The sequence below is a fragment of the Dendropsophus ebraccatus genome, chromosome 2 (assembly GCF_027789765.1).
Source record: "Dendropsophus ebraccatus isolate aDenEbr1 chromosome 2, aDenEbr1.pat, whole genome shotgun sequence".
Classification (NCBI taxonomy): Eukaryota; Metazoa; Chordata; class Amphibia; order Anura; family Hylidae; genus Dendropsophus; species Dendropsophus ebraccatus.
In genome coordinates this window covers 207687025-207705683 of record NC_091455.1, presented here as the reverse complement: position 1 = coordinate 207705683, position 18659 = coordinate 207687025, and the positions used below count along the sequence as shown (strand labels likewise).

General features: G+C 40.8%; 1 protein-coding gene across 1 annotated transcript in view; it reads right to left on the bottom strand.

Annotated features, from left to right (window-relative positions):
- Positions 1-10219: 10219 nt before the first annotated feature.
- MEOX2 (mesenchyme homeobox 2) overlaps positions 10220-18659 on the bottom strand; it is a 62744-nt gene continuing 54304 nt past the window's right edge. Inside the window, exon 3 of the mRNA XM_069960607.1 lies at positions 10220-11619. Within this exon, the coding sequence (XP_069816708.1) occupies positions 11395-11619 (225 nt within the window). The 3' untranslated portion in view covers positions 10220-11394. The remainder of the gene's footprint in view (positions 11620-18659) is intronic.

Here is an 18659-nt window from a genome sequence, read left to right as displayed (position 1 = left end):
GTTTACCCCTCTGTGAAGTCACTCAACGTACATCCCCAGGTACAGTATATGGCAAAGCCAAAGCAAGAACATCATAGAAGGTACAACATCCAGTAGTTCATGCCGCCATGCAGGACTCTCCATATCAGGTCATGATGACTGTGTAACTCTCATCCCATTGTGGGATAGATGGGTGTAATGATCCTCTCGGGTTTCCTTTATTTGCCCCCAGTCCTGCATTGGCTCTTCTTTTCCATAAGGAGGTAAGATGGCCGTACTAATGTGGGGCCCCACCTGTCCACAGCCCCTGTATGGTCAGAAGTGGGTTGTTTCCAGACATCAAGTCAGGGGTATCTTGAAGATGCTGTTTAGTTTGGAGCAAAAAGCCTTACACCTCATTTATACGAGCACCAGCTCAGCGAAGAATCTCCACCCGCCACCATGCTCCCCATGCACTTAGGTTCATATAACTCCTAGGGTCATCTAGTAATGTAATTCTGACCGGCCATCAGTTTTCTACTGACTACAGTACAGACAGGGTACAGCCAGGCTTCTTGTCTTGAATCAGGAGCGTAACATTATCATTTCAATCCGCTGCTCTAGCGCCTTTTTTCATGCAAATCAGGAGACAAAGCCCATGTGGTGTTCACCTAAACTTTTGTTAGAGGATTGGGAATGGACAAGAAAGTAACCAGTACCAGAATAGCTTTCTTTCTCTTTAGTGTTGACAATTTATTGCCTAGGATCTCGACCACCGCTCATCTCGGGAGTGACAGCCCTCTGAGCCAATCACCGACCACAGCTCTGTCCCACCTCAGTCAGTGATTGGCTGTGCAGACTGCTCATCTCTAGTGACTGGGCTTGGACGTCAGTCAGGTGGTCAGGACCTTGGGGAGTGATAAGTATACTTTTTCCCCTCCTCCACTGTCTCCCCCATCTCCAGGGCTTGGATGTCCATGGAGACATGAGTAACCTCAGTAGAAGATACAGCAATGCCAAGCTGATTCAGCTGAGCCCCACTCTGTCCCGTCTTCGCTCCCTTTCAGAAAAGTAACTAGAAATGGCTGGGCCCCAAAGCAAATTTTTGATTTCCCCCCTCCCGACTGACCACTAAGCCGTCAAGTGTAGTCATAACTGCCTAACTGCAAACGCTCATCAGGAGTGCTTTCAGTTAAAGGGACATTTGAAGAACCTGGGAGGCCTACTTGGCCACCTGCTGCTGCAAGTGATGACAGGTCAGTAGGACCAGTGTATCGCCGGAGCCGGCCACAGGGCCCCCTGATCCGGTGGGCCCCATAGCAGCTGCTATGTCTGCTCTAGTGGTAGTTACGCTCCTGCTCCCTTTGCAGCAAACCAAAAAGTTAGCGAGGACGCAGTGGTGCCGAGTTGAATTAACAGCAGATGAGAAAAAAGCGAAGACTGTTTTTTCTTGCATCATCCTAATGCCTGGAGACCTACATTGGTTCAATCTGCCCATAGAGAAGACAGATGGGCCACAGGTCAGGAAGCCCACCTACTCACTCTCCTTACATATAGACTATGATACTCTTCCTTTCTTTCAGCCATCTTTCTTTCTCCGCTCAGCAGTTTACAGTTTTTGCTATTTGTTTTCCTCCATTGCCGGCTGTCGAGTATTTGTATATAACCCATCCCTGACTCCCATATGGACCCGGTCCCAGCGAGGCGGCCGCTCTATTTAAAGTACAAGCAATAACCATGTAATTCCCCTCCATTAAACTACCGGGGATGTGTAGAAACTTCCACTGGAGGCAATGACTCTTGAAGGTGAACTCCGAATTTCCTATCTGTAAAAACTTTTCCGTTATTTCTAAGGTGTGAACAGGATGGAGAGACAGCCAAGAGGCTTTACCTGACCCATGTCCTGTCAACAAGCAGCGGCCTGGACGGCGGAGGGGGGGGGGGAATTAGAGGGTAAAACTCGACTCCACGTTATATCTGTTCAGTCCGTATGAAGTTTTATTAGACTCAATTTTCATCTTGCATTTCCTCAGGAATTCATCTTAATGTAGACGGAGCGAGCGGCACGCAGCTGCGGAGGAAAATCTGGGACTTCACATTATAGGTTACTACTTTAAATATCACGGCATTAAAAAATGATTTCTGCAATGGGAGAGGAATGTTATTACTGGACCTGTGCGTGAATGAGAAACACCAAGGGAAATAATCTGTCTGCAGATATTACCAATGACCCAATCCTAATGGTATTTGCCCAGACTCGCTCCGTAAAGGGGCTGCGCCATTGCGATTGTGAATTTGTTAAAAAAAACGTCCATTGCGGTTACATTAGTGTGATTCATGGCAAACAGGGCCAGATACGAGCCTGAAGAGGTCCCCGTCGTTCTGGTCTGAAATTAATATCCAATACTTAAATAGTACTGCTATATAGTGCACACATAAACCGCCACACAGCGCCATAATAATATTGTTACCATATTATCACCATAGAGTCCACATTAAATACCGTCATAGAGTGTTTAAATATTACTGCTCACATAAGTTAAATAAGGCCGCTATATAGTGCCCAAAAATAGTACTATACCCTTATAAGAGCAAACAGAACACTACCATTAAAGGGGTACTCCGGAGGGGAAATTTTTTTTAAAACCAGCTAGGTTAGAAAATTATACAGATGTATAAATTACTTCTATTTAAAAATATAAAGTCTTCCTGCTGGATGTCCTGCAGGAAGTGGTGTATGCTTTTCAGTCTGACACGGTGCTCTCTGCTGCCACCTCTGTCCATGTCATGAACTGTCCAGAGCAGGAGAGGTTTTCTATGGGGGATTTGGGAGGTGACATTGTAGTCTAAGGGTACTATTTTAAAAATAATTCTATTGTAGTAGCAGGGTGGGAAGAGAACCCAGATGGTGGAAGATTATTGTTTATAGGGATTTATAGCGATTTTTTTTTTTTTTTTTTTTAGAAAATCCCTCAATGATAATCTGATTGCAACTTGTCCTGACGCAAAAGTTCTATCAACTGTATTCTATGGGCAAAGAAATTCTTCAATTTCCCCACAGCGCCTCCACAGGACAAATGAAGCACTGCATGACTCTTATTGAAATTAAGGGTCTGTCCTTGTCATGCATGGGCCTGGTAGGTCCTCCAGACTAGGAGATGAACACTACCTCATTAAAGGGTTTATCCAGCGCTACAAAAACATGGGCACTTTCCCCCTACAGCTGTCTCCAGTTTGGGTGGGGTATTGAAACTCAGTTCCATTGAAGTAAATGGAGCTTAATTGCAAACCGCACCTGAACTGGAGACAACAGTAGGGTGAAAAGTGGCCATGTTTTTGTAGCGCTGGATAACCCCTTTAAATAAGTAATAGGCAGAAATACAAATACAGAATTTGAAGGGACTTGACAATGAAAAGTCTCGGTAAACCCCCTATGGTGTCAGCCATCTTTGCTTTTGCCATCTATCCCATAGTTTAAAAAAGAAAAAAAAAACTATTAAAAAGATGCAGACGGTAACAGCTGCGGAGGATGGCGAGGAAAGCTCCATTTTGTGGCCGTATATAACTCGGCCTATTAGATAATGTTGGCAACATCCATGGAACTTTAGAATAATGGATTTCTAAAATTACTTTCATTAGGGATCTCAAGTCGTAGTCGCTTCCAAGTACCACAGGTTTTTAACTACCGTGCGCCAAGAGAACTGAAGACCATTCTAGGTGGATAATTTAGGTGAAAAATGTGTCATTTTCATCACTTTTTCTTTTCTTTTTTTACATTTGGAGTCTTTATTTAAACTTTTTTTTTTTTTTATTAATATTCAAAAATATTTCACTAACAAATAATCAAATTGCAACACTGGTCGATTCTGTAAATAATTGACAATTGGATAAAAATTTTAATTTAAATGTCTATTTATTCATTTCTTTATTTTGCGTTTTACCGTGTCATGCCATAATTTCTAATTTGTATTAGAAATAAAAATACATTTTTTGGAGAATTTTTTAAACCCAAATTCAAATTTTATCAGTTTCTTTCGACATTTGCTCTTGATTTGCTGTTTCTGGACTATAACTTTTTGAGAAGTTCTGTGAATGTTGAAAAAAACAGGAAAAGCGATTCATTGTAATTAAAAATTATGTTTTTTATTGAACATTTTTACAAAGTACAAACAATGTTTTGCTATGTCTTGTCTTGTCCATGTTCTTGATAAATGAGTCAGTTTTTAATGCATACGTATATATACACACGGCCAAAGTACAACCTTGGCCAGTCCATACTGTTGTCCATAAAAGATTGCAATATGGTTTCCTTTATGTAAACCAAGTATTTCACTGCCTGGAAACCAGGATTCCTAAAGGGTCCATTTAGATGGCCCAATATGGGGTCGTCTATGGGTGCAAATGAGTGCCGATCAGCACTCTTCATTTAAATATTTTGCTATCGGCCGCACATCCCCTGTTCACCCAGTTTACACAAAAGATGTGGTCAGTCAAGGATCAGGCGTTTTCCCGCTCCTCAGTTGATCACTTTTACATGGGCCGATTATCAGCTGAAGGAGCGTTTCTTGCATTGCTCCTTGACCATAATCGGCCCGAGTAAAAGGGCCACAAGCAAAGAAGGTCCTGAAATCATAGTCATAGAGGACATTTCTATCATTCACACAGGAAAGTGTGATGGTCTCCTTGGGCTGCTACCTCTTACCATCAATGATAGGTAATGGATGATCGAATGACTTTCTAGTAGTACTGTCACAGTCTAAAACCTTACTTTCAGACTGTGGTTGGTTACTATAGGACACAAGGATTAGGTAATGAGTTTGTCCCAGCTGACAATGGATAGAGGATAACTGACTGTGGGAGGTCCGACTGCTAGGAACCCCTGTTGATCTAAAAAATGATGTCCACGTCTCCTGTTAAAAAAGAGTTGTGGGACATCACATGCACCGCACTGCTTCTGTTTTCTTTCTCTATGGGCAATGTACTCAACTATCTCTGGCAGCTCCAAAAAAGAAGGGTTCAGGCATTAGACATGGGTTCCTGTTATGACTGCAGAAGGTCCCACTGCTTGGTGGGACTTTATGAGTTGGGACACTCCCTTTTAGAAAACATTACTTAAGTATCCAAATTGGTGTAGGGTAAATCTTATGGGATAGAGTTTTCCAAGTTTCTCCTTAAAGGCTCCAGGCCACCTGAGATCCAATGAGATCCCTTTTTAGGGAATTTAAAGGGAGATTTAAGCTTTAAGAACTATGGTGGCATAAAATATGGACAGGCTTCCCTTGAGCCCTGGCACCTGGTAAGGTGCCAGGGGAGCAGTCTTCCTGTTTTCATCTTCTCAGTCATGGCTTAATAGGTCTCTTCTAGTTTTGAGTGGATCTGACCCAAAAATGTTTGGGTTCTGCAACATTACACTCACCACTAAGGGCCGATATCTAGGAGCAAGTGAGGGCCAACCTGTCAGGTCAGCGCTCCTTGTCTGTGCTATTACACATGCCGACATTGAGCGGGGAGGAGCAATGGGGCTGCAGGAGGGATCTTTAGATCTTTAGAGGAGAGAGTGGCGGTCTACTGCTGCTGCTCCTACTTCACAGAGTGACGGCCATCAGACCATCACTATAGTTATCGGGATTTTAGGTCATGTTTTAGATCAACATTGTGCATGTTGACTTATTGTTGATTTAAAACATGACTTATTACATGAAACAATTATAGTTTGGACCGGCTTTGTGTAATAGCACAATAGCCAGAAAGACCGGGACTCGACCGGGACCAGATGACACAACTTAGATTTATACTTGGTTTGCCTGCCCATATTTTTTTCGCTGTACTTGGTTTGGGCACCATCATTTTCCTGTTAAGATTTTGAAGAGATTTTCCAGGCAAAACAAACTGATGAGCTATCCATCGGATATATCCGCACCCTGCCGATCAGTGACTGATGACAGATCCTGTGCATGGCTCATCCGTATGTTCTGCCTGGAAAACTACTATAAGATGATCACTAATATTTGAAGCCACAAAAGTCACCAAAGATTAGAGATGAGCGATTAATTTCAGGCAAAAATCATTTTCAGATAAGTTTCGAATTAATTTTGATTTGGAATTGCACCCATGGTTGCCCAAGCAAAAAATGTGGAAGCCTCCCAACAGGCTGCTGACTGTACAGGAGCAGAGATACGAAGCAAATATTAAATGATTCACAAAAAGTTGGGATTCTAAGTAGAGATGGGCGAACTTTTCAAAAGTTCAGTTTGGCATGTTCACAAATTTTTGGCATAGAATGTTTTTTTCTGAACCAAACCTTAACGGAATCGCACTTAAACTGCGTAACAATTGCAAAAGTTCGCTGTTCATTCATCTTTTTTTACTTGTCCATACTCCCCCGGTGTCCTCGGTCTCAGGTGTCCCCTGCAGCCAAAATCCTGCTCAGCGAATCACTAACTGGGGGATAGCACCACGGCCAGTAATTGGCTCAGCCGATCATTGGCCGTATCGCTGTTCCATCTCAGTTAGTCAGTGATTGGCTGACTGGGTTGTCACTCCAGGGTGCCCCATCTCAGTCAGTAATTGGCTGAGTGGGCTGGAGGCAGCTGGAGACACAGAGAAGGACACAAGGGGGAGTGGGGAAAGGTAAGCATTTTAATTTTTTTTGTCTTTTAGATCTTGAACAAATTTTTGTCTTTTAGATCTAGAACACCATCTTGAACAAATTTTAAAACAAAGCTTGCAAAAACTCGCTCCATTAGTAAAGCATATTTTTACAAACTCCTTTGTGATTCCAGCTAGAGAAAAAGATTTGAGAGGTCCCAGACATCAAAGTCAAGTGCCTAGAGTTCTCAGCGACAAAGTGAAGTTATATATAAGTGCAAAGCAAAAGTGGAGTCCCATTAAACATAGACCCTGACCCATCCAGACCACCCCTACCCTGGTACTAAGAAAGGAGTGTGGTTGCATTGGATTCTTGTGGTCAAGGGTACGGTTGAATCTAACTCAACCACTAGAGATGAGCAGACCTTAAGCTCATTTGGCTTTGACCAAACCCAAGCAGGTGGCTGAATGCAGCCCTAGGGAGTCCTGAAAAACATGGATACTGCCTATGGCTGTATCCATGTTTACCTGGAAGCCTTAGAGGTGCATCCAACTTCTTCAGTCACCGGTGATCAAATGCAACATGCTCGAGGTTCAGACAAAGCCAAACATACTCGAGGTCATCTCTTTCAATCGCCTGTCTAACATCACTTTCCCAGGGGGGGGGGGGGGGTCCTCATTTGTTATATGGGAGAAGAGTATGGTGCATTAACATGGAGTTGTTATTCAAACGTTGACAAATATCACATTTGTCTATATAGTTATTATTGTCACTTGACCACTATTTGGTTATCGACCAATCATCATTCTCTTTGTCTTTGTAAATGAAAGAGAATTTGTACAAGGTGTGACCCAAGAGTAAAGCCCAATCCACACATCCTTAACACTCTCCTTAGTTGCTATTGCAGACTAGATTACGAATGTGTATCCGTAACTGTGCGCATATGCATGGACCCATATATTCACAAAGTTTTTTTAAGCCATGAATCACAGCCCCAACACAGATCCGTAACAGCTACAGATGTGTGTATGGGGCCATAGAAATTAATGGGTCTGCAAATGTGGCCAGAATAAATGGTTGTGTGATAGGGGTCTAAGTGAAAGAAATCCATTGGATGTGCGGATCGATGTAAGAACATTGCAAGACTACTACTTACAGAGCTAAAGATGCTTTTATTACTGTTTTTTTTTAATGTATTTAAAATTTAGTAAAATACATTTCCAGATGCGCGGCTCAAATAAAAAAATTCTGAACAAAATTTTTTTTTTAATTATTGCTATATTTTTGATCATGGTTTGAATTTTTTTTTCTCTTCCTATGAAATTGACCAGAAAAAATGCAAGTTTGAAGCATATCAAAATGTAAACTATCAAGATATAAGTTTTCACCATCTTGGGTAAAATGCGAAACCACTGTTTCTGGTTGGCATGTTTGGGTATTGCCTATAGATGATGTTCTTGTGATGTTGTTTAGTCAATGACTAAAAAATCATTATCACTGAAAGTGCCATTAATAATACTGTCTAATTATATAAATCACAGTACAAAAAATTCTATTTTAAAGAGACAGTACACTCTTCCCTGCTTTCAGCTTGTGACCTTCAGCTGTCAACATTGTCTTCCTTAAAGGGGTATTCTCATCCTAATATGGGATAGGATATTTCTTTCTGACCAGTGGGAGTCCAAACCCCTGCCAATCCAGAGATCAAAGCAGTATTGTCACTTTCCAGTACACAGTAGCAAGATAAAGAAAACTGTGAAACAGCCACCATGTGTTCTCCATCCTAAGTCAACCCCCCACTTTTCAGGAAATGGGAAACCCCTTTAACTACTTTTTGCACATGTATCTTCACCCAAGACAGCTGAAAGTTTACAACGCCTGAGTGCATTTTTTTTTTTTTTTTTTTTTTTTACTCTTTTTACCAAAAATTAGAAATCGTCCTTTTTAAAAAAAAAATATATAATAATTTTTTGCGGAGAGCAAGAGCTTTACGTTAGTCTAATTTATTACACATTCATACCATGACGAAGCTTGTTGAACGCTATGGGAATTTTGCGTTAACGTCAGTGCAATTCGAAGCCAGATTTCCAGCCCATAGTCGTGCTCATGAAAATATTCTACAGCATTGGAATGTTTCAAACCCATTTTATTGCCCATCGTTGCCGGGGCAAGTTGATTTGGCAAAGGTGAGCCCATCCCTGTTCTTCCCATACACATAGTATCATCTGTATCCACAGTTGCGGTATGCTACATTTTCCTTCAAAGTGGGTTTTTGAGTTTTTAGATTCAAAGGGAACCTGTCTCAATGACAGACATAAAAAAACATAAATTAGTAGGATACCCTAGTAGAGTTCTGGCTGAGGAGAGATGAGCAAACCAAACTTCCTGAACCGAGATTCTTTCCGAACTTTTCAAAAAGTTCTGTGCGGAAGTTCAAGATTAAAAAAAAAATTTCTCAACTATTCATTCTCCCCTGGTGTCCTTCTCCAGTCCGTTCAGGTATTCACTGACTAAAACGGGACAGCGCCATGGCCAGTTATTAACTGAGTCTAGTGAAAGATTGGTCAGCTAATCACTGCCCACGGCGCTGTCCCATCTCAGTCACTGATTGGCTGAGCGAGCAGTCACTCTTGTCTTGAGAGTCAGTGATTGGCTGAACTGTATTTTGGGGGGTTTTAGGGGAATCCGGACACCAGAGAAGAAGGACACTGGCAAAACACGGACAGGTAAGTATAGAACCGTACTAAAACAGTTAAATGCAGTTCGCTCATCTCTACAGAGGATTAAATTTCTCTTACTTAACAGCCCTACAAAGTACCAAACAAGGATAAGAGAAAGCACATGGTGTATCATGTGATCACATTCAGTCAGTCAGAAACTCTTAAAAGGATTGTGTGATGATGACATATCCGCATGTGTAGGTCACGTGTTCTTTTTTAAGGTTCCCATACACCTTAAGGCTGGGTTCACACTACATATATTTCAGTCAGTATATTTCAGTCAGTATTGCAACCAAAACCAGGAGTGGATTAAAAACACAGAAAGGATCTGTTCACACAATGTTGAAATTGAGTGGATGGCCGCCATATAACAGTAAATAACTGCCATTATTTTAATATAACAGCCGTTGTTCTAAAATAACAGCAAATATTTGCCATTAAATGGCAGCCATCCACTCAATTTCAACATTGTGTGAACAGATCCTTTCTGTGTTTTTAATCCACTCCTTGTTTTGGTTGCAATACTGACTGAAATATACTGACTGAAATATACATATACTGACTGAAATATATGTAGTGTGAACCCAGCTTTAAGCGAATATACCACTAGGTCCACCACTATGGGCTTTTTACATTAACAGGCCGGGGATGCTGGTGGCGTGGTACTTTTTTTAATCGCCCAGTTCCTGCGCACGGTGCCGGTCTATTCCAGAGCACTGACCAGGCATGAAGCACTGGGGGCAGGCCCACCGGCCACCAGCGTAGTGAGCTCCTCTCTGACGCGGCTCAATGGAACCGCATCACAGAGAAGAAAGGAGATCGTCACACTGGGGGCGGGGGCGGGTGGGCACCGTAGTGCTTCATGCCCGGTCATTGCTCAGGAATACACCAGCACCGTGCGCGGTAACTGGGCGGTTAAAAAAAGGGCCAAGCCACCGGCATCCCTGGCCTGTCAATGTAAAAATCCCATAGCGATGTACCTAGTGGTATATTCGCCTTAACGTTAACAATTTTAGCTAAAGCGTTTGTCGGGTCAAATTTAGCAGCGAATAATCGTTTTTTCTTCTGACCATTGACACACGCTTATCACATGAAAAGAAGTTGGCCGCGTTGGAAATTTTTAGGTAATAATAGTGATTATTCGTTCACAAATATTTTTTAGTCCATGGACTATCGTTCAGAAAAGAATATTCTCAGAACATTCTCACCCTGTGATCATGCATGGCCAGTATGAACAACTTTACCAGTCAATACGGACTAAAATGTGTATGACTGTGTCTACGAAATAACGTTCTTCGTTGGTTCAAGGGTTGTTCAACCATCAACCTTCTTATCTCAATGGTGTATGGCCACCTATAGAGTTGCTGACCAGCTGAGAAAGATCACGTGATGCATCATATTACAAAGCCCCTTATGTCTCACTTTGGCGGAGTACATAGCAGATGCCGTACCGGCATCACACTAACAGATGTAAGAGAAGAGTTACCGAGTTACCAAACCGTATACAAGGAAAAAAATCGAGAATTTGCCCATAATTACCAGATTTTCGTTCTCAGTGCTTTGATCTTTTTGGACGTCATGGACAGCAGCTCCAATTTACCTTTGCACCATATCTGAAACATTTCTACACTTATTTGGAAAGAGGGGCAAAGCAGGGGGTAAGTAGACGGGCATGTGGGCAAGGCTTGGTGCTAACAGGTCCAGGGTATTAAGTGAAAGGGCCCTGGGTGAAGGTAAGCCTAGTTAGCTTTGCCCAATAGTTTACTACATTGCATATCCTTGTCCTGAACCCATTGGTTATAATATTACCAAATCACATGTAAGGCCTTAAAGAGAATGTCCAGGATTAGAAAAACATGGCTGCTTTATTCTAAAACCAGCGTCCAGCTTGTTCTCAGATTGTGGCAGCTAAGCTGCAATGCCACTCACAGCCTGAGAACCGCTGTGGCACTAATTATGAAAGGAACGGTCATGTGTTGTTTTTTAAAAGTTCTTTTTGGAAATCTTTTTGGAAAAAAAAAAAGTTCCCGAGAATCTCTGGGCTTGAAGCATTGCTAGAGCCAGTCTATGCCACGTTCTTTGCTTTCCTGAGAACGAAACTGTAGGAGAGTCTCTTCCATCTGAAGATCACAAATGAGTGTGCTCCGAGCTCTGATCGCTGTCGCGGCTGTCGTCATTGGCTAGTGAGTCAACTGTATGTTGAAGGTTGGCGGCGCCGATCCCCGACAGCTCGGAGGGTAGTAAAGTCCCTTTTTTGACATTGACCAGTTCTTTTTCTCGTGCGGCGGCCCCCTGCTGACCGCCCTTCACCCGCTTCCACTTCATTCTGCGATTCTGAAACCAAACTTTCACCTTTAGAAAAGAAAACGAAAAAAAAAAAGTCATCAGTTTAACTTGTTTGTATAAAAAAAAACTGCAAGTTTTGACTTTGCTAAATCTTTTTTGTAATAAAAAACTGGAGGATTCATTTGGCTGTAAAATAATTTGTGGCAGATAAAAATCCAAGTTTCATTACTGCCCGACCACCAATCTCATTGCTGAGAGTGGTGGTCGGGACCCTAGGCAACCGCTGTCAACAATACAGCGAGAGAAAGGGGACAAACTTTAAAAGCTTTCTTTTTCATTCCCTATCACCTAACAAAAACTTAGATGATGGGAATACCCCTTTAAGGATAATGTTCTGTCGTTATACAGAATACAGTATATACATACACACACGTGTTTAAAAACTGCTGATTTTTTTATTATTATTTTCAGCCACTTTCTTAACTTTTATGAGTGATTTTATTATTTCAGCCATTTTTTTCACCTAAAATAATGCTGAATAATTTACCATTGAAATAACAGGCGATTTTCCATTTACAACAATGGAACATATGGTATAGGAAAATGTGCCGATTTTTACAATTTTTTTTAAATGTTTTTTATGGCAAAATTATGCTAAGTGTGAACATAAACTACGATTACTTTTCAGTTCTTTAGTTTGGAATATGGATAGATATAGATATATAGAGATAGATAGATAGATAGATAGATAGATAGATAGATAGATAGATAGATAGATAGATGATAGATAGGAGAAAGATAGATAGATAGGAGATAGATAGGAGATAGATAGGAGATAGATAGGAGATAGATAGATAGATAGATAGATAGATAGATAGATAGATAGATGATAGATAGGAGAAAGATAGATAGATAGGAGATAGATAGGAGATAGATAGGAGATAGATAGGAGATAGATAGATAGATAGATAGATAGATAGATAGATAGATAGATGATAGATAGTTAGATAGGAGATAGATAGATAGGAGATAGATAGATAGATAGATAGATAATAGATAGAAGATAGATAGATGGATAGACAGACAGATAGATAGATAGATAGATAGATAGATAGATAGATAGATAGATAGATAGAAAGAAAGATAAACAAAGACAAGATAGCAGCACTCTTGAGCAATGGAGTTGGGTGCCTGCTGTCACACCTGGGTCCACCGGTGTAAGATAGATATTTCCAAAATAGATTAGATAAAATAGATTAAAATTAGATAGATAGATAGATAGATAGATAGATAGATAGATAGGAGATAGATAGATAGATAGATAGATAGATAGAAGATAGATAGATAGATAGATAGATAGAAGATAGATAGATAGATAGATAGATAGATAGATAGATAGGAGATAGATAGGAGATAGATAGATATATAGATAGATAGATAGATAATAGATAGATAGATATATAGATATAACAAAGTTAGAAAGCTGCCCAGCAGTGTTGACCTCTTTTAAGGTCACGTTAGTTCTTCATCTTACACTTAGTTCCAGTAACAAGCTGTATGGTGTCAGTGGCGTCCAGCAGGCACCAGTGATCCCACTTCTCCTCATTACTGTACCCTCCAGGCTGTAGAGCGCCTGTTATTGATGTGGAGCATTAGTCAGTGGAGCGGTCACCGGAGCTGTCACCATGCTTCTGGGCGTTGGGGTGAAGCAGCTTCTGTTTCCGTCATTTACTTCTACTCCACAACTCATAAGGTTTCTCCAAGACGACATGTACTTGGCGGTTAGTCAGTGGGCACGTATCACACTGTACTGCGGCCTCGCTGGAGCGCACGGCCCACAAGTCCTCTTTGAAATGTAGAATTTCCTTTTATTACAGACGCGTCCTCCAAACCCTAAGACTATAACTCTCAGCTTGTCGTATTTCTTACATCTAAGGACATTGGGTCAATTAAAGAGTAAACTAAATAAAAGTGGTCGTCCAGTATTACTGAAAAGCATTCCCCAACTATGAGCTGCACACAGGGCCGGACCCCCACTGATCAGCAGAGATCAGCACGAAATCTGACAGTAAGGGCTCCATTACCCTGCAGCGCCACCACAGGTGTAATAAAGCATTACATGGGCCATTGAAATCGATGGGCTGCTCATGTAATACACCTATGTGTTGGGTCCTCCAAAACCTTCTTTGTACGTCCATCAGTGGGGTAAAATATATAAATAAATAAATAACTGTTACTGTGTCCAATAGGGCTTTATTTATTTATTTATTTATTTTAATAATCTTCCCCTAAAAAGTTCCAAAAGACTTTGAGGAACTTGATTTTTCTGCGCATCATGTATAACAGTATACATTTTACAGTATGCAATTCTACATTGCAAAAATAATGAGCAAAAAAACCCTGAGATTAATTTTGGGTCCGTTAAAGCGAATCTATCAAGTTTGTTTCAAATTCAGATTTGGAATTGGCCTACTTTCCCTGCAATTGCCCAAAGTATATACAGGAACAGGGACTCCTGTCAAAGGGAGGTGTCCCTGCTTCTAAACAGTACACTGAGTGGCTAGATGGGAATAAGAGTTCCCGATCCACCCGGTGAATGGAACCTGCATACACGTATCGTTTCTTTCCTTGAGGCTGCTCAGTTATTGAAATTATTCTGAAACAAATCGCAAAAGGTTTGGATTCTAGAGAATTTGATTTTTTTTTTTGTGATAACTCCCTACGCATTCACCGATCAACTGATTAAAGAGATGACAGTTTTTAAAGGGGAACTCCAGCTAAAAGTTTTTTCTAATTTATTCTATCTAAAAATATCACATCTTCCAGTACATATCAGCTGCTGTATGTCCTGCAGGAAGTGGTGTAGTCTCTCCAGTCTGACACAGTGCTCTCTGCTGCCACCTCTGTCCATGTCAGGAACTATCCAGGAGAGGATTTTTGGGGGATTTGCTGCTGCTCTGGACAGTTCCTGACATAGACAGAGGTGGCAGCAGAGAGCACTATGTCACACTGGAGAGAATATACTACTACCTACAGGACATACAGAAGCTGATAAGTACTGGAAGACTGGAGATTTTTAAATAGAAGTAAATTACACCTTCTGACACCAGTAGATTTATCAAGATAAACATTTTCACCAGAGTTCCTCTTTAAGTTACCCCCTCATTTTAAACAGACACAGCTCCAAAGTGGTCATACCTGGTACTGCATGTGATTGGGACTGACTTGCTTTATACTGCTATACCATGTACAGTCACAACTAAAGTACGGCACTGTGCCTGGTAAACAGGCCTGTAAAGTACTGCCACCTATTTAATCAGCTGATCATCATCCACTTTATAGCCCCAAAGAAACCACATAGGACGTAATGGGGATTAGCTGCAATACCGGTCTTGGCCCCTGAACAGGAGGAGCACTATTCTAAGGGGGAACCAGAATATTTTCACAATCCAAGACAACTCCACATAGTTTTATAGAAAGAGTTTAAACTCACATATGCCCAAGATATTATAAAAAAAAAGTATAAAAATAAACGGGGAAAAAAATCAAAACAAAAAATAAATAAAAATACATAATAAATAATAATATATTAATATATCTGAGCACCTTGCTTGATTCTATACTTAATATTTACTGTAATTAATTGATATTTGTATTAAACAATTTCTATGGGGCCGGAGTGTTCTGGAAGCTTCTGATGAGCCGTATGAAGAGTCACATGGAGATCATAAATTGTAGATTGATCTACTTGCTGCATCTGTTCCCCACAATCTTCCCTTCTCACTGAGTCAGCACATTCGGGCCCCTCATGGCTACAAAGTGCTGATCACACAGCAGCAAAGATACAGAATAAGAATATATGGCCGTGCACGCAGGAACGGTTATATATAGCAGGCTAAATATATCCAGATCCCCGCAACTAAGTTACAATATTAATAGTGAGAAAGAGATATTGAGATTCACAGATCATGACCCTGAGTAATAGGAGCTAATTCTTGTATATAGGAGCAGTATTATAGTAGTTATATTCTTGTATATAGGGGCAGTATTACAGTAGTTATATTCTTGTATATAGGAGCAGTATTATAGTAGTTATAGTCTTGTATATAGGAGCAGTATTATAGTAGTTATATTCTTGTATATAGGAGCAGTATTATAGTAGTTATATTCTTGTATATAGGAGCAGTATTATAGTAGTTATATTCTTGTATATAGGAGCAGTATTATATTAGTTATATTCTTGTATATAGGAGCAGTATTATAGTGGTTATATTCCTGTATATAGGAGCAGTATTATAGTAGTTATATTCCTGTATATAGGAGCAGTATTATAGTAGTTATATTCCTGTATATAGGAGCAGTATTATAGTAGTTATATTCTTGTATATAGGAGCAGTATTATAGTAGTTATATTCCTGTATATAGGAGCAGTATTATAGTAGTTATATTCCTGTATATAGGAGCAGTATTATAGTAGTTATATTCTTGTATATAGGAGGCAGTATTATAGTAGTTATATTCCTGTATATAGGAGCAGTATTATAGTAGTTATATTCTTGTATATAGGAGCAGTATTATAGTAGTTATATTCTTGTATGTAAGAGGCAGTATTATAGTAGTTATATTCCTGTATATAGGAGCAGTATTATAGTAGTTATATTCTTGTATATAGGAGCAGTATTATATTAGTTATGCCAAAGTTCAAGAAGAGAAACACATAGTAGCACTCACCCTTTCTTCAGCTTAGCGGCTTTATTACATTCACAAGTTGCGGGGAGGGGAAGGATTCAGGTGTGTGCGCGTCCTGGGACGGCCGTTTCGAGTATACCCCCCCTTTGTCGACCAGGTGATGACGTCAGGATGCCAGGTGGGGTGTTATATACATACTACAATGTGCACATGATAAATAACAACCAGTAAAAACATATAACAGGTATCAGATAAAGACACTTAAATCATTGCGCTCGTTAAGGCCGAGCGGGCCAACCGCGTTCAGACGTGAGATCCATGTAGATTCCCTTCTTAATAAAATTTGATGTCTGTCTGAGCCGTCTTTAGGGGGGTTAACCCGTTCGAGGCCAAGAAATCTTAGTGAGGAGGTATCGCCATTGTGGACAGTTCTGATATGTTCAATCAGACGGGGGACTCCCTTCCCCGTCTTTACAGAGTAAACATGTTCTTTAAGGGTATAAACCCACACACCGTATATGCAGCAGATATGCAACAAATACGCAGCAGATTTGTTGGTACAGATTTGATGCTGTGTTCAGTTATTTAGATCTAATCTGCTGCGATTTTGCTGCGATTTTGCTGCGATTTTGCTGCGTATCGAAGCAGTAAATACGCTGCATATACGGTGTGTGGGTTTATACCCTAAAGCGAACTGAGAAAGACTTTCTACAGTTTGTCCAATACCTCAATAACTCTAACCGGGTGAATATGTTCTTTACATCCAAATTCGGAGGACTGCCCCTCGAGTTCTTGGATGTCCTTGTTGAAGTTAAGAATGGTCTTCTATGTACCTCCGTGTACAGAAAACCCACAGCCTGTAATTCCCTCCTTCATTTCGAGAGCTCCCACCCTGATCACACAAAAAAAGCCATTCCTTACGGCCAAATGCTCAGGTTTACGTAGGGTGAATAATACCGATGAGACATTCTCACGGCAAGCTCTCGAAATGGAGGAGAGATTCCTGGAGAGAGGCTATCCCCCCAATGTAATACATGAAGCAAGACGTCGCGCCGAATCTAGACCCAGAGCCACCCTGCTAAGACCCTCCCAGAAAAACAAAAATAAAAATAACGATAGGAGGTTCAATTTCATCTTCCAAAACTCCCCAATGAACACCATACTAAAAAACTCCATACTGCGCCATTGGCACCTCCTAGAGAGTGACCCCGATCTTCATGAAATAGCCTCCCGCAGACCCTGCATATCGTACAGGAAAAACAAAAATCTAGGTGATTGTCTCAGTAGTAATATACATACCAAACCCACCGCTACTAGCCAGAAACAATGGCTCACATCCACCCTACCAAAGGGCAACAAAAAATGCGGACAGTGTAGATATTGTGTGCACTTATTAAATGTAGCGTATATTCGGTTAGGCGGCATTGATTGTTACATACACGATTTCATAACCAGCAAGTCCTGCTTTGTTGTATATGCCATAGTCTGCAGTTGCCAAATGTATTACATAGGCAAAACAAAAAGAGCTCTATGGATTCGCTTTAAAGAACATGTTTACTCTGTAAAGACGGGGAAGGGAGTCCCCCGTCTGATCGAACATATCAGAACTGTCCACAATGGCGATACCTCCTCACTAAGATTTCTTGGCCTTCAACGGGTTAACCCCCCTAAGGACGGCTCAGACAGACATCAAATTTTATTAAGAAGGAAATCTACATGGATCTCACGTCTGAACGCGGTTGGCCCGCTCGGCCTTAACGAGCGCAATGATCTAAGTGTCTTTATCTGATGCCTGTTATATGTTTTTACTGGTTGTTATTTATCACGTGCACATTGTAGTATGTATATAACACCCCTCCTGGCATCCTGACGTCATCACCTGGTCGACAAAGGGGGCGTATCCCCGAAACGGCCGTCCCAGGACGCGCACACACCTGAATCCTTCCCCTCCCCGCAACTTGAGAATGTAATAAAGCCGCTAAGCTGAAGAAAGGGTGAGTGCTACTACGTGTTTCTCTTCTTGAACTTTGGTATATCTTGCCTCTGTAGTTTGCACCCCCACCCAGCAGCCACATTCACATTCATTGTCTGGCTCAACACCGTTCCACAGACCCAATCCACATAGTGCATATTTGGAGGGGTGCAGGTCTCTAAATCTCACCACCCACAATATTATATTAGTTATATTCTTGTATATAGGAGCAGTATTATAGTAGTTATATTCCTGTATAGGAGCAGTATTATAGTAGTTTTATTCTTGTATATAGGAGCAGTATTATAGTAGTTATATTCTTGTATATAGGAGCAGTATTATAGTAGTTATATTCCTGTATATAGGAGCAGTATTATAGTAGTTATATTCCTGTATATAGGAGCAGTATTATAGTAGTTATATCCCTGTATATAGGAGCAGTATT